Consider the following 23551-nt stretch of genomic DNA (forward strand, 5'->3'; position numbering starts at 1 on the left):
TCAAAACAACCCGAAGATTTTTACCAAAATTGAAAACAAAAAGGAAAAAGGAAACGTGCTCTGGAGACACAGAGATCTACACTTTTGTGATGTAAAGTGTGCTAAATCCAAAAGATGACTTCTCTGTCTTTTAATTAAGGGTGCACATATGTTGGTATTCGGCACACTTTACAAAATAAAAAAAGGCAGAGTGGTTCACGTGGTTTCGCACACGCATGGAAAATATATATTTATACCATTCTAATTCTAAGGAGTCGCAACTTGATCATTGTGCGACAGCTAAAAACATTTAAAAGGCCCGTTCAAAAGACACGTTCATTTGCATGAATTATTGGCACGCGTGGAAAAGAGTGTAACGAGTACAATCGTGAGCAAATCAGGCATTCCCAGGAAAAATTGTGATGTCACGGGTTACCTCGGGTTCCGGGATCCCTAGACCTTACCATAGACCTCCCCTTCCCTAAACTCACCCCTTAGAGAAGCCTGATCTGATCGCAAATGTACAGTACGAAGAACCGTACGAATTTATTAATGATCGTAAGGTATAAAGCTTAGAAATTGTTTCCTGGGTTAGATTCAAAGATACGTAGGTCCATTCTGAGATTGTTGTCATGTTAAATTTTTTTCTTTTTCTAAAGTATTTTGAGCAGTATGTTTAATACCGCGAGATTGTATCTTTAACCCAGTAGCAAAACGACTACATGCAAAAATAGTAATCCGAGACGATTCTGTCATTTCAACAGATAATTCTAGCCTTTAATTGATCATTAATTACAATTACATTTATCAAACAATGATGACTTCCAACGTATGCATGAAAATTGTTCCCTTATGTTCGTCCATCACGAAATTGAAACGAAAACGAGGTTCTTTATATAAACAAATCAACTTTTCAAATAAAATATGTGTACGTATCAAAGAACTAAATAAACATTTTATATTAAGTAACGATATTTTTGCTGTAAATAATAAAAAAAAAAATTATAGTTAATTCAACAAAACAAAAAAAACTTTCCATTTTCATAGTTTAACATACCTCTACTTGGAGTTATAACATATCAATTTTTATTCACTTCAAAGGAAAATTTGAAATACCATTTTGCAATTATAGAAAAATGGACAAATTATTACCCATGAAAGTGTTAGATTCTAAAAAGACGTATTACCACGTTATCGCCGATCAGCCAGATCTATAAATTATAAAAATACGCGGTAATAGTTAGCCACGCTAATTACAGTAGAAAAAGTTGTTCGTACAGAAGCGATATCTCAACCGAAGAAAATTTCATTTCTTGCTGTGGTTAATGCAATTCAGCCATACTCGATACATCTGATACGTTAAAACGTGTGAAACGTGGCTCGTGTATTTAATATTGCGGATATATCAACGTGATCGGCGATAACTCGTGAATATCTAATCGACGATTATTAACGGCAGCTTAAACTCGCCTAAGAGGAATAGTAATTAAACGCGTAGCACTCAAAGTGCATTGGAAAAGGCTGCATTCGAGCTCTTTCTCCCTATAATTACTGCTTTCTGTAAAAAAAAAAAAACTCTTCGATTGATCAGTTACCGATGGAAACATACCACGGTAAAAAGAAAAAAATAATTTTACATATTTCTACCAAGGGTGTTCTGAAATTGTATCGGGCTACCCAAGTACTCGTACGTCTTGAATACCCTGACACCCTTAATTTCTACCTATCTGATGGAAATTCTTGCATTTGATATAAATTAATCGCCTTCGAGTGCCAGCCTCGAGGTACAGTTTAATTATTTAATTAACGATGGACGTACCTGAAAACAATTTTCTGTTGATTGTTTCTCGGCTTTTTGAACGGAATATAAGGGATGGTCCTTCGATTAACGATATCCATGAAGTTTATGGAGTATAAAGAAGGAACTCGAAGAATCTGAAACGGACTAATCGAATCCTGGCCGAAACGATTAAGGACTAGGCGAATCTTTTAGCAAACGGACTAAAGGATTCCGCTTACCCTCGTCCGAATTCTTGTATTCTTCTAATAGCTGTGAAAGATTTTATCGTGTTTTACTTGAAACATAAAGAAATCAGAAAAATTTCAAGTTCCTGAAATTAGCTCCACGATCGGAGCTTCGAAACTTACCTGATAAGACAATTCGCAAGAGAGAATTGCCGTCGCTTCTGGGTTCTGATGCGTAGCCGCCAAAAGCGTCGGGAAAATGTAGGATGTTAATCCTGGAGCGCCGTAAAATGGAAATGGTAAAGTACACAGTTGCTGAAGAACGCTCGGTCCAGCTCCAGCCGACTGAAGTACTAACTGAAAAAGGTTTCAACAAAAATGCTTTATTTCAATTTCGCGATGGCGAACAATATTACATTTGAAAACGAATTTTTTCCCAACATTTCTGTATTATTCTCCTACGACAAGAAAGATTAACAATTGCTAAACCGACAAGAATTCTTTCAAACAGAATTCTCAACGAGCAAGTTACTGCAAGATTTACTTTCCATTGCAAAGCACCCGCATGAAGAAGTTCCGACATGTAGATTCACGGTCGTTGGGTAATGAAGACGGTTAATTAAGACAGTCTAATCATGTATACGAGGTCAGTAGCGTCTTTGAATATCGTGGGAAACGGTGCACCTATGATCCAGGTGTTGCAAACTAGCTACCTCGAAGAACAAGTAAATATCCCCGGACATCTGGGGTTCAACAAGTGTCCTCGATGCTTGTGCACCTGTAGAAAAGTCTCTTACAGGAAGTACCCGCATGATAAGTTTTTATTTCTTCACCTAGTTACTTGTTAAGAGGTTGAATAGTTCAGTACAAACTTAAGTCATTTTAACCTTTGGACGGCGGACCATGGAGAGAACCAAAACATGTAAAATTGATTCCTATGCAACAAATACCAGAGAAAGTTTGTGAATAAAAACAAAAACCTAAGCTTCATTGAATATTAAGATCTTTCATCGAATTTATTGAGTTTTTAGCTTTTAGATCACTCGTCTAGGTGAAATCACATTCTTGTCTGATATCTGAAAGAGGGGAACCGAAAATAGAGGAAAAGCCCATAAGCAGAACAATTAGGCTCACGGTAGGCAAAGGTTGTCCCGTTGAAAGCCAACACGAACACATTCAGGCCATTTTTGTACCGTCTAATCTTAGCTGACCGTTACTTTTCGATATCCTTCGGCATAGATCGAATGCCTAGGTGATTTCTGACGAGCTGATATCTTGAAAAAATGGGGCTCGATAGAACGAAAAGACGTCGCGACGTTCTGAAAGGCGCCAGATCGTCGGATATTTTCACGTGGCCTTAACGACTGGAAATATCTCGACGAACGTGGGGAAAAAATATTCTAACCAAATATCTCCGGTTTGATACAAACTATTTTCCACTAAATTTTTTGCAAATTACCTTCTAATTCAAGATAAATTTTCCAACGTAATATTTATTTCTCTATATTCTGTAATACTATACTCGCCAGCACTGAATTCTGCTAACCGGTTGAATAATTACAGACGGACTGAGCTGTACCGAGCAGTCGTGAAAGTTACACGCGAGTGTTTGTCGTGTGTCGGAACGGTTGACGATAAAGTGGCAGAAAGTTAGTGAAACAGGCGGAAATAAATTGCGCCAGTTGCAAGAATATTCACGAGGAATGCCAGAGTAAAACGATTAGTTGATTCGAAGCAGCTGAGCGACGATGTTCATTCATCTAACTGAACTTTGATTCTGGACACCCACGGTGAATTCTCGAAAATATACAAGAAAGTGATCGATTTTTCCTCTCTATTCAATTTAAATTACAGTGAAATTAGCGTGAAATAATTCGAACCTCCGTTTCTTTTCGCAAGAATCACCGAAAGACAATTTCTTCGTCCCCTAACTTAACCGAGGCTCGGTAACGCGCATAAATCGTGTAACGAGGCCGCAACTCCCCCTCACAATTCACTGGCCGAATCGGCCGCCAGTTAAAGGTTAAAAGCGTTTTCCCGCCAGTTTCCTCGTCCTCTATCGGATACACTTTCGGCAGGCAGAGGAGCTCTTTAAAAAGAAGAAGAAAAAAAGGAAAGAAAGCGGCGAAAGACGAATGCGCGACGTCGCCGATGCACTCAACGCAACACACATCCCCCATGCACGCGTTAGGGATTGATGCACCCTCCCAGCATAGTGTACGTACGCACACGAGTGAACGTACGAAATGGAACCGAGTAAATATATCTTAACTGCATTCGTGCAGTATATTGATGGGAGGTCCGCTGAGTGTGTTGTGTCTAACAGCTTCTTCCTTCTTCGCTGCTTGTTGCGCGATGCATTTCATGCAGATCTACCGGGTGGTTCGGCGAACACTGTTCTTAATTAACATTTTGATTACCATGTCAATTTTTTCCATCGATTTCTTTTTGAAGCCACCAATTAGAAAATATTGAAAACTATCTCTATGTTATTTTTCCTGGATCGAAGAAGTGAGCTTGATTTAGCGAAGATATTTAAAAATAAAAAATAATGTGGGGGGATTTATTTTTGAACTAACAATGAACAAGCTATCGCGTAGATTTGCCGAGTCGTTTGCGGTGATTCCACCCAAACAGCATACTTTCTCAAACTGACACTGGTTCTTTATGGTTTCATGCAATATAAGATTGTTTTGTTGCGTTTTGGGTTATTGATGAGAGATAATACGAGACGGACACCCTGTAACTGACTCGTACACGAGATGTTTCTTGAATGGACTTCTAAGTTTGGAGCGAGCTTCTTCTTTTCTTAGTTTTTTCCATTAACCTGACTCTATTTTTAAATGATTGCTCGTTCGAGAGCATGTTTCCATTGAGGAATAAATTGCTCTTTGTGAAAGAGTTTTATAGATTTGTGGTTGTTTCGATTTCCCGGCCACGCATCTCGATGTTAAGTTACTTAATTAAATCTTTCGTAGAAAATAGATGTCTAACATTTTGCTGCTATACTCAAATGGAGATTCTCCGATGGATAACGCTTACCTGATTTTCCGGGTTATTAACTGCAAAATAGCCGAGAACCTGGAACAGTTCTGACAGGATGTAAGTACCACTAGTGTTCTGCGCAGATCCAATTTCCGGCTTGTGCGATATTGGATCCCGTGATAATCGAGTTATCACATGACTAGCTATCAGTCGCCATTGCAAGCTGGTGCCTTCTGCACCCAAAAGATTCTGTAACCGAAAGATACATATCTCGATAACATTGATTAGATTTATTCGAAAATCAAGTATCGAAATATTTGTACCCTATAGTTTGAATCTCTGAAACGCAACAGGAGACTGATTCCCGTGGAGATTAAAGAACAGTTAGAGCTCGTTGCCAGTAAGTCAAAGAGAATAGTTAATAAACGGTGGTTTTTCGGCAAACGCCGGCTGCAAAGACCGCAAGGATAATCGAGACGGGGCCCCATGGGACTCAGCAGGCACTCCTACGGGACACGGGATAGCCCTTATGGTTTTTATGGATTGGGGCGCGAGCTTTCGATTCAATTCGTGGTTTGATCATTGCAGACTTCACGGGAGGGCTCTCTGTATCTTGACAAACAGAACCCCTAGGTTACACGATATCTCTATTGCATTTTCTATGGTGCTCAACTTAATGGAGATCATTAATAATTGATACGAGAATACCATCGTTTTTGTATTAGAAGTTTAGAATATTTTTCTACGATAGGCCAAGTCCCTTAGTAATTTCGAAATTTTGGAACTTTGGTGAAATCTATCTAGAAATAAAAACTAAACTCACCTGTAACTTCTGAAGATTCAATCCTGCGATGGATTTAAGTAGCCTAAGACTGCGAACAATTAAAATCCTCGTAGATTGAGACACCGCAATCTGATTAGGGGTCGGTGAGGAACCCTTCTGATTTTGAGGCGTCAATGCAACTGCAGCGTAAAGTGCACCGATTGCACCTGCAGCTTCGGTCAACGACAAGGTTGACAGAAGATGCGATTCGACGCTCGTCTGCTCGACATTGTTATTATTCTCGTGAACGTTCCCGATTTCTTGGTCCGTTGACTTTTTCAAGTGGCAACAGATCCGAAAGAGTAGATCGTAGGCGGACACCAAAACAGGCGATTCGTGATCTTGATCTAAAAAGAAATCTGTCTCGATCAAAGCGCGGCTGTGTCGAGATATTCGATCTACCAATCCTCCTGCTACCAGATATCTGAAATACAAAAATATTCAAGTTAATATAACAATAATTCTCCCGAACTTCCGAACTAAATGCTTGAATTTGAAAATGAAACGATCCCATTTTCAACATCATCCACAGATGTCCATTTTCAGCACAACATCAAACGTGTTAACTTCTCTGAAACAAAAGCTCGAAATCCAACTGTCACCTCCAAAGTACTCGAAATCGAGGTACTCGTCGATTCCGCTTGTGTCCAACAAAGAGAGCTGACTTACAGTTCCGGTCGGCAGCGAAGTGTGCATATGGGTACCGATAGATCTGGCGTCATAAAGCGTCAGGGGGATGCAACCGGGGTAAAAAGAAAAAAAAAAAAACAATGTATTGCTTACAGGACAGCATGTGCGACGGCGTAACACGAGAGGATTATAACATCAGTGGGTAATTCTGTGCGCAGAGGGCAACGGAAAAGGGAACAAGCTTTGGCGCATGCGATGCTCATTCTATCGGGTTGTTGTATATGTTTTTCTTTTCTCCGATGGCACCCTTCCTTTCACTCGTGACCCACCCAAAAGCGACCGGCCTGTCGAGAGGGTGCGCGGCTGTCAGTGCGTATTATCGCCGCCCCCTTTCCACCAAAACACCGACGTGCCACGGTTTCTCCACCGACGCCGTTGAGTATTGGAATATGGAGTAGTTCGGTGGAGGGCCAACTGTCTCCTCTAATCATAACTAGCTGCAAGCTAATCCAACGCCACTGAACTCGACACGCACACTCCTTCGAACCGTTGCCCGAAGAAGGGGAAAGGGGAACTTGAATGCTGGGGACTCCTCGAGAGAATGGCAACCCTTACCGGACTCGATAATAGGACAGTCCCGCCGCCGTGACCCCCTGATTGACATGTCACGGACCGGGTCGTCGGGACGAGCTATTAATTACGAACGATTGAAGGTGCGTCTGTTTGAAACGACGCTCAATGAGGCGGCTAAGAGCGGATTGCTAATGCCCGGATCGAAAGAAATGCCGACTTAGCGAATTTTAATGAAAATCAATCGGCAAAATTTCAGTTACCGTAATAGATTAACAGAATTTTATTAAAATCGACGTCGATGAAGGAATAAATTTATATCGTTCGAAGTACAACGAATACTGATTCACCTGATTCGTTGCATTATTCATCGATAGGCATGAAAGCAAAGGCGCTTAAATTCTATTGGTTCGAGGATGAAAGCGACAAGTACAATGGATGAACACGAACAGGCGATAATACCGATACTTTCGAGGGATTCGGTAAATACGCTAATAAAATGCAGCGGGATGCGCGTGTGGATTAGAATTGCTCGGCTCGTAGCTACACCCCTTAACCTATAATAACATAAATGATAGCCGAAAAGGGGATGCTATCCTTCCTGCTGAATTGTAATAACTCCGGTACGACACGAGTTGATCCGCCTACGATTCGTTTTGTCAGGGATTCCGCAAAGTCAATAGAATTGGCGATTAATGATCCATTATCATATTTCAATTTTTGAGAACTGATCAAATTTTATTATCAACTCTTGGATGACGGACCATGGTGAAGGACATAGAAATAATTAAAATTTCTCCCTACAGAGAAGAAAGGTTAAAATTCATCGATAACCGATCGATAAGCCACATAATCATCGAATGAAATTTGCTATCTTCAATTGCGTGCACAACCAGTCACTCGACGTCTACGAAGCAATTCGGTGGAAACACAGAAACATCCGATCTACCGATCTTCACGCACGTCTGGCTTAGTTACTAGGGACCTGACCCATGCATCATCGCTCTCCCTAAGATTCCGATCTATCATTGAATGTTTGCGGGGGGTTCGAGCAAATACATTGAATTTATTTATTATTCTCCCTGGCCGCCTTATGGAGGCCGCAGCAGCTCGAGCAATCACTACCCCAGCTCTGCCATTAGCTAACCATATGATTATTTCATAGCAAGGGCGTAAGGGTGCATATCTTTAGACGGGCTGGTGCCTCGTTCCACTAGCTTACGCGATGCAACGCGAATGCACGCTTAAGTGCAGCCAAAGACTGCGGCTAATCGGGAAAATTAGTTTATATATTCATGAAGAAACGATGCAATTTTATCGATAACTATTATGATCGGAATAGGTACTGTGATCACTGGATGAATTTTCCTTCCAGTCAAAGGGAACATTTCGTTTCGAACTTATGGGTTTTTCGTTGTATTTCGGATGCACAGGGTGGTTTATGCAATTGGATCAAGTCATAAGACAAATGACATTATGCATTTTAAATTCAACAAAATGTTTCTTTATCATAACGAATAAAGGACTTTTTGTTAAATATTCCAAGTGTTTATTTAATGTACTACAATTTTTAGCTGGATAAAAAGGATCCTCTTGAACGAGGTCCTTTTATGCGAGCGGAAAATGTGTCTGACAGAAGTATCATTCACTGCATCCACAATAGACGATGTTTGCGCAACGAAATGGCGAAAGTGTGAAAACGACAGTCGTGTATCAACGAAGAATTGAGAAAATGAACAGAAACGATGAAAAACAACCACTTTGCTCTATTATTCTGAATTCCAAGTACTCGCGAAGGTAAATATTAATTCTACTTCACAACTCCAATTCTTTGCTATTCATATTTTATTTTAAGCAAACAAATTTTTATTTTCAGAAATACTTATTTCTTAATATTATTATATTTAGAGATAATTGAAAATGAATATTGTACTTTGGTCTTCAAATTTTTGTGTATTTTGTGCCTGAAGTGAACTAAAAATTATTACGTTAAGAAATAAGTAAAAATGTGTTATTAAAAAAGGAAATTCTTGGTCACCCAATCGATTAACCAAGCACATCAATGCTAGCAACGGTGGCACACTTGTTACAATATTTACAGAGTCGTCGTCTCGATCCACCCCTGAAACCGACCCCCTGCCTGCCGTTGACAAATGTCTCCAGCTACCGAATTTCAGCATCCCCTTTTCACCCCTCGCCTTTTATTCTCTAGTACTGACGACGATCTATGTAATACATACAATGTATACATCACATACGTATGGAACAATTTTTTCTGCAATTCAGAGAAAACCGAAAAGCATCACACTTTGAAGAAAAATTTAATTTTACAGCTCCCTATGATTTTTATAAATTGTGTTTCCAATTGAAAACACTGACAGGTTCATTTGCTTAAATTTGCAATAAAAATTGCATTTCGTTACACGTTTGTACCCCGTCGAGCAATAAAACATTGAAATCCAATGAACGAGACAGACATGCGAAATAAAGTCTAAAACAAGGTCAAATGGCCGAGGCGTTCATCGAATTGGTAATGTATTATAATCCCCCCGTGCTCTAACATCTAGCAACTCAGGATATTGCTACTCTGAGTTCGTTGACGCGTAATGCATTCACGCCGGGATTTCGGTAGCCTGAGGGATGAGGTGAATCCTAGTACTCCATCCACACAATCGAGTTTTACCATGGTTCACAGTGGGGTTGAATCCCAAGAAATAGAGAAAAAATACTGTGTGCAATTTTTTTCATTTAATATCCTTTGATTCTTTGACTGAACTTGAAAATTTGGGGTAAGAAATATTCAAATTAAAAATCTGCTATGAACTCGTTCTGCACCTTTTTGCACCGTTTAAAGCTACTTCTATCAACAAGCAGCATTTTGGAAGGATAATAGACGACATGCGACAGTGAAATTCGGCACTTAGTAGAATGGGAACAAGAGCAGCCGTGCTGTCTGTTTCTACTTACGACCCTATCCAACCTGATCAAATACTGCTCCAATCTCGCAATTCCCATTACTGTTGTCATTACTGTCGTCAACTAGTGTAGAAAAAAGCCTTTTCTTGTCTATTCATTGATGCCAATTTTTATAAATTATTTATCTCATAAAAGTTACTTTCAATCAAATTTAATTAATTTACCCTCTATACAAAGCAAATTTCACTTGGAATTTCGACCTTCCTAACTTTGATCAGATTTTTCCTCCAATATATTTTCAATTTTACCAAAATACACTCGGGAGTTAAAAGCTTTGGCGTTCATTTGCCGATACCGAAACTGGAATACGTTATAGACCGTACAGCAAGGCTAATTGAAACTAATCTAATTCAAACAACGCTTTTACAATTTCCACATTTTCGTTGATACTATGTTTGTAAACCAAAAGTAGAAAATTTCAAATGAAAAATTGGCTGAAAGTTTTGATAAAAGGAAACGATAAAATTCAATTATATGTGTGAGACATTGCAATTTTCATTGACAGTAGAACAGATACGAATAAATCATCCAATTGACGTAATTACAGACAACACAAGATCAGATGGTTCCATAATAAACGCAAGTTTAAACGATCCGGTTAGGAATTAGGCAACAGATGTACTCAAAACATCAGCTGGCCTAGTTAGGCCCGGTGTTAGTGATTCATTCTTCAACCACCAACTGTCTTGGAATCCTTTTCAAAATCTTAGATCTTTAAACGGCAACAGTATCAGTTGTGATCAGTCAGGAGCACGTTTCAATTGAACGTTATTATAACGAAAGGGTTGAATACTATACGTATATTGAAATTGTATTTTGAAACAATTTTGACAGCCACGGTAAGAGGCAAGAATAATAATGATAGTAAAAAGGGAAAGAAAGGAAAGAAAAAAAGAGAAAATCAAGGGATGAGTCGAGTCGAGACGAGTGTAGGAGGGTCGAAGGAGGGTTAGAGACAGCCGTACACCGAGTGAGGGTGAATTTGGACGACGAAAGAGAAGGAAAGGGAGAGAGTCCATTAGCAGATTACGTACCCAACCCGCCACGCTCATTCACCCCCCGCGATATTTTTTCTTCCTTCCCCTTTCTCCTACGACCGCTAACGATTTCTCTCTCTCCCTCTTTTTAACTATCTTGCTTTTAGATCCTTCCGCCTAAACTTCTAAGCTTTTCTTTGCAGCAGGTGCACAACGTCGCCGTTTGGACTTTGTCCAAAAAGAGTATACGATTTCGTTCGAACGTAAAAAGTATCCCTCCATTGAAGGGAAAATTTCATTTCGGGTTCAGATCTTTTTCTTTTCCGATTGTCTGACGTTAAATCCAATTTAATAAATCAATGGAAAAATTATTAAGAGTGCTCTGTGGCTCAAAAATGAATCCAATACAAATAAGATATAGAAGTTTCCTTGTTATTATAATTCTTATTCAAAATTATACCATGACCTACATTTTCATTGAATCAATAATCATCGAAGAATATAGAAAGGAAGTTGGTGCATCGAGAATGTCGAGGGAAAAAATGGTGCACGGAAGAGCCTTTGCAGGAGGAAAAAGCGAGGATGCTCTTTAGAACGGCCAAACGAAATTACCAGATCAAACAGCAGCGACGTTGTATTAATAAAATAGATTTCCCTGCTCTTCAAAGGAAGAGGAACGCTTTCGTCTGCGACGTTAACTTTGTTTCGAGCAACTCCCACCTTAATCGCGTAGTACTAAAGCGCAGCTTTTTCATTTTCGCATCAAGCAGATTTTTAATGGAATACCTGCTCGTAATTCTATTGTTGCAACTATTGTTGCTATCAAGTGTTTATGAAAGAAGAAATTAAAAAATAAATGGAACCAACCCCGTAGCCGTGTACATACGTAAGGTGTCAAGTAAACGAACGTGACAACAATACGGCAATGCAAATAATAATGTTTGCGATAAACCTTGTGCTTATATTTAATTTATAACGTTCGAGTACACATTTGTAGACGCAAATGCCGATAAGCCGATCGAGAGGCTGGTTAATTTTACTTCGAAGGGAAACAAAAACCGAAAGCGTTCTGTGCTCCTTTCACGGCCGTTCCAATTAACGAAAGTAAACTGTGATTTACACTGAAACAGGAGGGAGAAATCGGCTAGTATAACGAGAGTAACGATTTTACAAATTGGCATACTTTCCCTTCGTACCTTCTATTGTTGTTCTTTGTTTTACGATAAATTAAAAATGAAAACTTATTTTTTTACCGATTGTTTCAGATTCGATTAAACTATATTTTAATTCATTTGATCCTGAAGCGTGTCTCCGTGAAATTAATTTATTTCAACGCTGCAAAATGAAAGGAACCCCGGATGTATCGCGAGCAAAGAGATTCAAGGAAACGTTTACATTTCTTAATTCGCGGAGTATCTTATCAATTTCACGAACAAGGGGAGCGAGCGAAGAAAGTGGCCGCACGCGTCTCATAAGTAAATCACCAATTGCTCGGTTGATCCTACTTCGATTAACCCTGTATCAACATCTCAGAAAGCGAAAGGGAATGAGCTCAGCGAACGTTCGTTCAATCAACTCATCGGGATTAATAACAAGAGAGTGTTTGCCGACTGATTTTTCTAGGAGCGTTCTAGCAATTACCTGGCCGATTGCCACTTGAGCTCCCGATTATCGTCGCCTTCGACAGTTTCCGATTATACAAACTGTTCCAAACTTTTCCAATACGTTGTACATTTGACGAGGGAGAAATTTTAATAAAAAAGAAATCAAATTATTGCACGAAATCTCGACAACGATAGAGAAGGCCATGCTTATGTATATTTTCTTTTTTTCTTTTTTTTTTCAGAGGGGACGATGAATGCACTTAACGATTCTCAAATACGTATTACGAGGTACGAAATGATCGATCGCCGTTAGACATCTGCGCATTTTAAAGGTACGAGCGGAAAGCAATCTTAACGCTGAGTAAAATCGTGACTAGGCCATTCTCGCATCGGCAGGAAATTAATCATAATAATTCGACTACCGGCGGCCGACCAGCAATCATTCTGATCGCGCCTTCGTCGTTCATTATTCAAACTCGAACGTTACAGTCAGTAAACTCGAAATTCGCAGATTCATCGACCGATAAAACATCGCTGGCTGTCCGTTGAAAAGGAACTTTTCGTAAACAAATGATTCTTTTCATAATTTTCGTAACGCAAGACTGTAGATACGAATAATTCGAAGGAGAAGAAGGAAATGATGCGGTGTAAATGAGAAAGGATTACTAAACGTATTGGGGGGTCTCGAAGGAGGAAGTTGACCCAGGTGGAACACTTCTTCCTCGCGAAGATCGGATCTCAGAGGATGCCACGAAAACAGTTTGCGTCTTGTCACTTCGCATGACTCGCGTATTAAGTTCACTTTGAATGACAGAATCATCGTGTTTTTCCACGGGGGTGGTCCCTCAAAGTGTTAAAGTTTTTTCTCGCTATTCGCTTCAAAGAAACAGTTCCTGGCACTGTTTGCACAGCAAATATTGAGAACACTCAAAGAAGAAAAATTAGAAACGAAAAAGTTTCTCAACGATTAAAATTTTTCTTCTGCAAAAATATTCACGATATCTTCCATTTAATGCGCGCTATCGTTTTAAAGAAATGATAGCGCTGTCGTGAAAGAAAATGGCATCGACGTATAAAAGTATGATCGACAACGATCGTAGAAGTCGAATTTTTAAGATCTCGTAACGCGGATACGTCAGACAACATCGTGCATTTCCGTTACTCACCCGGCAATATCCTGAACCCGCGTTTGCAATGCCGATTTTTCAAAGGGTTCCTCCGGGATAAAGCTGCACAGCAGTTGCATCAGGCTGCTAGCTACGATTCCACTTCCGATCGAATTACCGGATGCTTCCTGCACCTGGAGATGGTCGTCGAGTTTCGTCATACTCTACGGGCAAAAACAATTTCATTTCTTTCTTTCAATTTGTTTGGTAAAAATTGACTCGATCTTTTTCTGAAATATTCTCCAATATTCGAATAAAAATGATATTTTTATTGGGAACATTCGATACTTCCGACGAGAAAGATGATACGAAGGTGAGAGGGCAGAAAAAGGTAGAAGAAACTATTAGTAATTTTTTGTGATATTTTATAGACACCTGTAAAATTTTAACAATTTGTCTGTTAGTTCACTGAAAGGGTTTATATCGGTTTTCTAAAAGGTTGCTGAAGTTGATTCTCCCAAAATTGTAATGTTCACTTGGATGAACAGCTACCAGTCGGGTGGTCGCATGTTTCCAAAGCTTAAAGATCATCCGGATGCTGAAGAAGGCGAATTCCTGGCACGTTGAGTCATTGATACCAGTTTCCTTCGACCGGACGATCGACGACACATGCATATAGGCGACATTTAAAATGCTAAATTAGAGGTAACGAGTCGGAAGGTACAGATAAGAATCCTGGAGAATATGGCCCCTAAAACGGCTCAGGCTCGACTTCAATCAGTCCTTCGGGGAACACTTAACAGCTTACCTTTCTCAGTATTCGTTGGTGCTGGGTATATTTTAAGCAAAAGCTTACTATTGAAATAATTTTTTCTAAATACGACGGGAGTGACAAATATAATTTTTAATTTACGAATTTTTTTATCGGTGGCAAATTTGAAAATACCGACAGAATTGTAAACACCTGGCTAATATTAAAAAAAAAATTTATTTAAAATATTTAAAACCATCCAGGTTTTCAGTTGTAAGTGGAATGAAATGTAAATGGTTTTATCTTGAAAAATCCGATTACGGATTAGGAGTTTTAAAAACGCGCCGGGAAAATGTTCATTGGGAAAAGAAAATGGAAAATGGAAGTAAATGGTCATATTCAGGTGAAAAACCTATTTTAAATATTGTATTACGTGAATATTTCTACCTTTTAATATAATATCCTTATTCTAATTCATTTTTCTCTTTGGACTATAAGTCCCTCAGAGTGACGGAGAATATTTTCTCATATTTCTTCTTTTTACGAGCAATCGGTCCAGTTTCGAATGATCGAATTTATCCGAACCTTCTGGAGGGAGACTAGTGAACTCGAACGATTTAAGGAAAATTGTAAATTTCCTTGGCCAATGGACGAGATTGAAAAGCATTCGCGGACCCTACATGACAATCGATCTCGTTGCGTAATGACCCAAACTGTGATCTTTCCTAGGCTTTAATAGAAGAACCTACCGTAGTTTCCTGAAAAGTTTTTCATTCGATCCCAAGACAATTTTTCTGAGACATTTGTCAGTCATTTATTTTCAATGGGGAAAAACTATCTGTCGATTGAAGAAACGAGAATTTTCATTGATCTTCAGCTTAGCTTTTTAACACTTGAAGCTTGGGTGACCATAATGGCTGCACCTACCGCTCCAGAGACTAAAATCCAGAATCGTAGGAACAATTTAAAATCCTTTTTGGCAGGGGGGAAAAAAGCTCGCGTGGCGATAAAATATGAGGAACCGCCGAATTCTGGAACGTGCGAAAAGGTGGTTGAAAAAGCGGCGATAGGAGGACGAGACAAAAGATTAGGTCGGCTCCTCGAAACGGAGCTTGATGGAAACGACAAAAGAAGTACCCACGCACATTCTCTACGGAACACACGCTCCTTTCACCGTATAACCCGATTCCATCGTGTGTATGTGTACGGTTTTATGTGTGTACGCGTGTATGTGCGTGGGTGACGTCACTAAAAGCTCTCTCGCCGCTAATGCATTTGCGGAGGGGGATTCCCAGGGGAGGAACAGGAGAAGGAAGGAAGGCGCCAGTGCTGTATCTATGAAGCGTGAAAAATCGATCTTGAAATCACGGTGGTGAATTTGCGAAACGATTGATTCCAAGCGTATTGTCTACAACGTTCTGAACCCTTCCTTAGAAATTTCAAAAATTCTTCTGAAGGAGATTCAGATTCAGAAGTTTCAGAATTGCAACTCCTACAGTTGTTCAACAACGAAGGAAATTCACATTTATTCTTTACGTGTACCTGAATATTTACAGTCGAAATTCTTTTATGAGAGTTAAATATTCGATGGAAGTCGACCGCCGAAGCAGAAGACGGGAGGCGAAAGCCGGCCCTAAAACTCTTAATCCTTATTTTGACAAGTCTGACAGGACAGGCATGATGGTCCTTGCCTTCGTTTATTTACCAACCTCGGAATGAGGTGGAAAAAAGGTAGAGAACGAAAAGGAATCCGCTCGCGAAACGTTGCTGCGTGAATTCCTGGTTTATTGAACGTATGAAACACTTTGTAAAATTTTACTAAAATAATTCATATCATTATCTATGAAATGATCCATTTAATAATTCGCATATCTTTTCTATCGGCTAAGATTCGTATTCTTAGAGGGTGATTGAGATATTTGAAGAAATATCTCAGAAACTGTTTATTAATTTAATTTTTTCTGAATTTATTTTTAAAGCCGAAAGGGAAAAGATCTTTCTAACAAGAGAAAGAATCGCCTCTCAACGAGGAAACGATGAGATGACACACGAATAGCCCACTTTTCAACATGAAATAAAGGGCAGCGTAAAAAAGGGTGGGATATAAGCAGACGGGAAAAGGCGCCGACATCTCTTAAAACGCTTCTACTATTAACTAGACAGAAGTTTGATAGTTATGCGTTGAATGCTTTCAACAGTGAAAAAAATATACTTTACGAACGTAAACATGTGCACGTGCGTCAAAATTGTACCGTGAAAGAAACAGAATAATTATATCGAAAACGCGTACCTCTAAATGTTGAAGAAGAAGATCCAGAATGACCAGAATCTTGTTGCTCGATAAGATGGCTTCTATATTAGTATCGTTTTCGTTGACACTAAGTTTATACACGCGACACACAGACACAATGCTTCTATAACATGAGAAAATATTCATTTCAATGATAAATCCATGAAACTTTATTATTTTATACTTACTTATTTGGAAGATTATGGGAGGCATTTTGTGCTTGCAAGCCCAGATTCAACAGATTTGTTAAAACATCGAATCCATTCAATACTTGAAATGCATTTTGATCAAATGGACACTGAAATCGTAAATAGAAAAATCCGCTGAATACATAACTTTTTTTTTATAAACTTTCTATAAACTTTCGGTTTTATTAAGGGGCGAACTTAAAAATGAAACCTCTTACCGATTTTGAAAAAGCTCTTGTTATTTCACCCAAGCAACGTTCCAAAGCGGAAATGGCAACGCTTGACCATGCGGTCTTCAGATGATTATTATACAACCGGTCTAATTCTTTCAAATTTCGTCGGAACTTTGCTTTATTAGTTGACTCAACGGATTGATTTACATCTGTTTTATGAGTATCTTCCCATTCCTTTCCACGTAGAATCATACGTTGCTTCATTTTTCTACAACGACGTTTCAAAGCTTTCTGCTTCTCTTTCGCGGCTTTAACTTCGTTCGAATTATTATTATCGATCACAGACACTGGTAAATCTTGAATCTGTAATATATTGAATCGTTGTAATTCGTCTCGTGATGGCTCACGACCATCATGCGCACTCTTTACTGCTTCTAAATGTGTTTTCCCTTTTAAATGGCTTAACAAGTACACTTCATTGGGAATCTGGAACATTTTATGAATATTAATTGTTAATTAAATCATCGGATAAAATTAAATCGGGAGAATTAAAACTTACAACTATCCCACATAAGGAACACTGCTTTTGAGCAGGATACGATTTAAGCATAGGTGGAACTTCTTCCGCTCTTAGGATCGAAGATTCTACTGCTCTTTGTCTAATGTGTTCTATATTTTCCACGTGTCTTCTGGCTGATTCTTGCTGCTTTTGTGCTATCTTCTTTTGTAATTCTTCTTGATTTGCTAACTGAGCTGCATGAAGCGCCGACAGTCTCTCTTCTCGATCTCTGGCTTTTTCTCTAGCAATCTCCTTTAAATTGACGACTTTTTAATATTGTTTTTAATTATGTAATTTTTAGTTACTATTACCTGACGTTCCTTCTCTCTTTCTAACTGCATTTTGCCAACTCTTTCTTCTCGTTCACGACGAGCTTGCTTCATTTTCTGGATACGCAATTGCCTTTCCGCTTCTAAAGCTCGTCTACGTTCTTCAGCCGCAGCTTCTTTGGCTGCTTTCTCTTCTTGTCGACGTTGACGTTCTTCCTGAATTCCCTATAACATCAACAATTAGCAGCTATATAAATTTTTGTTCTAATATAAATATAAATGATTGTAACATACTTGCAATCTCTCTTCCTGTTCTTGACACAGTGCCATAAAATCGTGTCTTTTATTCTGTGCCTCGAGTTCATTGATAAATGCAATTTCTTTTAATTTTGAATCCTCATCATGAGCCTTCCTCACTATTTCTAATAAATGCTGCGTTCTATTTTCTTCTGCTTTCTTCAATTTCGTTTCCATTCTAATTCTCTTGTCTTCTATTAATTGGTTTTTCGCGCTTTTAACATCTTCCACCTTGTTCAATAGTTCTCTTAACCTCTGTGACTTCTCCATCAGGAGCTTCTGACGTTTACGTTGTGCACAAGCTTGTTTCGCGTGGTATCTTCTTAACGTTTCAGGTAAAGATCTTTTTCGCGATGGAGACGAAAGCTTTTGATGCAATTCTAAAGCCCTGCCAGGATGACGAGCTACCAATGCGCGCAACTGAGCGATTGTATCCACGCAATCTGCCCAGGACATTCCATCTAACATATGTTCGTATCTGTAAAAATTTCATTCAAACATACGGCAAAATTAAATATAAATATTATAAAAACATGATATGTACCTATCTTCAATGCTGACGTCATCAGGTATCGCATTAGGGGATGATCCACGTTCATCTTCCATTTCAAGGATCATCTCACCGTCTGTTTCATCGGTTTCTGTATCAATATCAGTTTCAGTACATCCTAATTCCAAAATTTGTCTATGCAAAGATGCTTCTTCGTCTGATAACTGCTGTGACCGTTGCGAATCGGCTTCTTCGGTCTTTCTTTCCTCCTCTAGAATTATTCTTTCTCTTTCAGCTTGAGCAGCCATAAATTGCTGTATACGTTTTTCAAGTAATTCTGCATCACTTTTAAAAATAGCTGCTATCATTGACGTAGAATTGATTTCCTTTAAATTAATAGTGTTCTTTAAAACTTCTTCTACCTTATCTTTAATGGTAATATTTACAACAGATTCTCCTTTCACTTTCTCCACTTCGTTACTTATATTTTTCCCTTCTTTCTCTACAATACATTTCTTCTTCTGTTTGTTATTTCCATCTGGAGTTAAACAATTTTTCTTATTTTTCTCCGAAGGACTTTCGATCGACAAAGCTGGTAACGATGTTGCGGTGCTCGGTTTGTGAAATCTCGTAGACATATTTAAATTGTGAGTGCTACCTCTTCTGTAACGACTACGAACAGTTTGCCAACCATCAGCTTCTTCCTTTGTTTTTATAGCAACGGTTTGCTTCGTTAACACTTCTACGGAACCATTTATATCTTTACTTTGATCCTTCTTTAATGAACTTTGTTCTGAAATCTAATAAAAATTCATAAATATTATAGATATAAATACCTGTATTACACTGCCTAGCTAGTGCAAATACAATAAAAAATACCTTATTATCGAGTGGCTGAAACCGTTGACGAACTATTACAGATGTTCCAGGTCTTATTTTATTTGAAGTTGACACATTCTTTTCGCTTAATGTAGTTTTACTCCTAATAAATTTCGGAGTTTCTGGCAGATTTGATTGCTTCGTTTTCACAATCTTCATTTGTGATACTGTAGAATATGCTGGTTTAGTTACATTAACTAAACCTTTATTTGGAATACTGGATGCTGTATCAGATGCAGATTTTATTACATTTTTATTATTTGTGCTGTCATTACTACTTGACTGCCTTTTTAATTTCTGATTAACTTTATTAGATGCTATTGTAATGTTTTGTATATTCTTATGCACTACAATAGTACTATTATTATCTTTTGCTACACTAAGGGGTTCTGTTATTTTATTTTCTGCCACTACATTTTCTATACCAATCGATTTAATATTTTTTCCTATATTTTGCTTTTTCACTTTAGCATTAATCTCATTTTTTCCTAACCCTAAATCATTCTTAGGACCTAATGGTTTAATCTGAAAATTATTTTGGAAACTCAATTTATTATCCATGTTATTAGATTTACAAAATTCTTTCTCGCTCGACGTAGAAGTATTTAAACACATATTTTTATTATCATTATGAATGACTTGTTCACTTTTTTCTGTTATTACATTAAAGTCCGTTATTTTGGTAGCAGTATTCTGAGTTTCAATTTTAGCCGATTTTGGTGTACTTTTAATATCCAGCTTATGTTTGACATCCCGAGGAGAAGTTTCATTCGATTTTTGCTCTGCTATAATGGTGGTACCGGTTTTTGTAGGTACTGCTTGTTTTACAAGACCTTTGTTGATCTTTACTGAAGACAACTTATCCTTATTTAATGACTGACTTGCTCCCTTATCTATTGAACTTTTACATTTTTCGTTTGCATTTGTCAAATTATTTTTGGAAAAATTACTTTTATTATCTTTCATCAATTTATGAACTGTTTCCCCTTTTGTGTGATTTATTTTGTTATCTAAAGTGATGGGTTTATTTTCTGAGATGATTTGATCAACAGGACTTCTACAAACAGATTCTGTGGGACTCATTCTTTGTAAAGGACTCGTAGATTTCGGAATTACTGTTGAATTCCACATACGACAAGGAGAAGTCTTTCTAACTTCCCAAGCTAATGGAGTACGTCTTAATGGTGGTGGAGAATTCTCATATGCCCATTTGACTCTAAACCATTCAATCAAGTTATGGAAATCTCTAGTATAATTCTCTAAAACAAGTATTACTTCTTTGCATTCAGATATATTTTCATCTTCTTCACAAGTCTGATAAATACCATCAACTGCTCTTTGTAAATTGCCAAATAGAAAAGCCCAATATCTTGCCTGCAATTCTACAATGAAAAAAAAAAAATGTAAACCCTAAAAAAACCTTGAAGCACGTTAAACATATCTTTCTCTCAAAACAAACAAACCAGATTTTTTGTCTCTTCCAGTAGAAGCTGACCTTACTCTTGCTGTTGGTTTCATAGACCTTTTAGTTGTATTTGCATGTGATACTCTTGGAACACTAGGAGGTTTCCTAGTAACTTTCTCAGTATTATTTGTTCCAACTGGTACATTAAAGGCTATTAAATTTCTTGCTGCTCGACCTTCTTCTTGTATAAGTAACCTTACATCTGCCATTTTCAATAAATTCCTAAAAAAATAAAACATTTGCCTGAAATTTTCTTGCTGCTTTCCTTTTATGCATTCAAATAGAACATAATCTAAAATAACAAAAGGAAAATATAGCGTATAACACACCAGAAATTAAATTCTTAAGAATCATTGTTTTTATAAGCATAATAAGTATTTATTTATTTACTATACATACGGAAATAAAACGGTAAAAGAATAATAACTTTATAAAAGCAGGATAAATGATTCTAACATTGTACTGTATGTATTTTATGCCAAATTTAAAACACAATGTTTAATTACAATCATAAGATTATACTCTATCACCTAGCTTTTAAATACCATAAAATAAAGAATAAATACTTGTTGAAATAATTAAAGAACGATACGCCAATTAATGTTATTATTAATTAGTTACAATAGAATCAAAAAATACATTTGTTTACACAACCAATTTCTGTCATCATTCCATAGATTTGAAATTACACATTATGGTGGATACATATTTAATGCCTAAGTTACCTTTAGTGTAATAACAATTACAAAACATTAAAGAATAGTTGACTACAAATAGTTTTCAAACAACAAGAACTTCGAACTGACATTTCAATAGCAATACAAAACATTTCATCATAAGGCGATGCAAGCGTCGAGGCTGAACTCCGAATTCCTCATCGGTAAAACAGGCCATGATTGATCGAAAATTAAGCTGAACAGAAACTGATTTAAGCGCCACCTGAATTATTGCACCCAACTGACGGCATGCTGTACTACGTTACCTTTCGCAAATACCTAAATGACCCATGTATGCTATATGTATAAGTACATAATTAAACAATACTGACCATGCATTCATTATTATTAATTTTCTTTCCGTAAAATTGTATTTGCAATGTGGTACACTTCAGAATCTTGAAGACATAGTTCCTGAAAAAAATATAACAGTGATTAAATAGAAAAATAGCATTTTCGCAGCCAATTCGCTCGTATTATTTGCTGCATAATTAATAAATATACCATAGAAATAATGATACACTTATTAATTAGTCATCAAATAATAACGATTGCCCAGGTCTCACCACGGGGAGGTTGCTGCGGGTGGAGACCCGCCCTACCTCATCCCATCCACCCTCCATTTATGCAAATTTTTATTTTTATTCAATATCATCATCCTCTTGATGCACATTTGCAAAACGTTTTTGACTGTTATGCAAACGAACAGCAAAAGGAGCATTATTTCTATTCAATACCTACCTATCTACTTATCTATACATATATTTACGTAGATTTTTGCTTTTTATTCCTATCGCAAACATTTTTTAATTTTGATTTTGATTACAGATCTGTAATTAATAAATATGCAATTGCATATTTGTCCTACATACTTATATTACTAAGAATGCCTATCTAAACGAGCGCTCGTAATTATATTAAAAATTCGCTTAAATCTAACGCTTCCTAATTAAACACTGCAGTGTTTGACGATTATACTTAATGACCATAAAGTCATTAAGATATAATCATTCTATAAAACCATAAACTTACAACGTGATTATATAAAAATTTAAAGGGCTGTACATAAATAAATACAATGGATTTGTTGATTATGTCGTCCTCACCAGAATACTTCCTGAAAGAAACTACGAAAGATTAGATACAATTTTCAAAAATAATAAGGCGGATATTACCTTAATACGAAAAGGATTAGATTCAATTTTCAAACATATTAAGACTCGTTTTACCTTAATACCAGAATACTTCTTGAAACAAACTAAAAAGGATTAATTACCAAAATACGTCCTGAGATATTTCTCTGCAACAGAAACTTATTAATTGAATCCATATCAAGACAAAAAGTTTAATAGCTAGAAAGAAGATGCATTAGTACACACAAAATTTCACAAAAATCAGAGTCATTGTTAATAACTCATTTCCAATGAAAAGTACCAAAATAAAGAAAAAAAAAGATTTAGAAGAATATAGCGTCACTCAATAAGTGATTTGATTTAAAAGGATTAATTGTTTTTCATTTTATAGTATTTAATATTCGTTCTTTTGTTAACAAACAGTACACGATATTTTAATTGAAACAACTATCTTATACTGCAATATACGTACATACAACCATGACTCTACTTAACTTTATTGCATTATATTATTCAATACACCTTTCAATGCAAATTTATTGTAAATGGAACAACTGAAAAGAAAATCACAAGTGGACTTTGCTTTTCAGGAAAAGAATTTGAAAATTTATAAAAGTAATTTAATTAGCTTCTCCGTAAGCTTGAAACGAAACATCGCGATCAAAAATTAAAACTGAACAACTCGAACAACAATTATCCACTACTTTTGTTTAAATAAAGTAAAAT

General features: G+C 37.3%; 1 protein-coding gene across 1 annotated transcript; it reads right to left on the reverse strand.

Moving 5' to 3' along the window:
* Positions 1–59: 59 nt before the first annotated feature.
* Positions 60–22131, reverse strand: ssp3 (short spindle 3). The gene is made up of 15 exons (XM_076688267.1): positions 22025–22131; positions 20975–21198; positions 19512–20893; positions 18687–19432; positions 18140–18620; positions 17888–18070; positions 17577–17828; positions 17063–17503; positions 16845–16954; positions 16657–16780; positions 13676–13839; positions 5753–6176; positions 4987–5178; positions 2128–2301; positions 60–2029 (listed from the first exon to the last, which is right to left on the reverse strand). Exons 1-15 carry the CDS (start codon positions 22033–22035, stop codon positions 1949–1951), a joined length of 4989 nt encoding a protein of 1662 aa, XP_076544382.1. The 5' UTR covers positions 22036–22131; the 3' UTR covers positions 60–1948.
* Between the last annotated feature and the right edge of the window lie 1420 nt (positions 22132–23551).

Source organism: Osmia lignaria, chromosome 5 (assembly GCF_051020975.1).
Source record: "Osmia lignaria lignaria isolate PbOS001 chromosome 5, iyOsmLign1, whole genome shotgun sequence".
NCBI classification, from domain to species: Eukaryota; Metazoa; Arthropoda; class Insecta; order Hymenoptera; family Megachilidae; genus Osmia; species Osmia lignaria.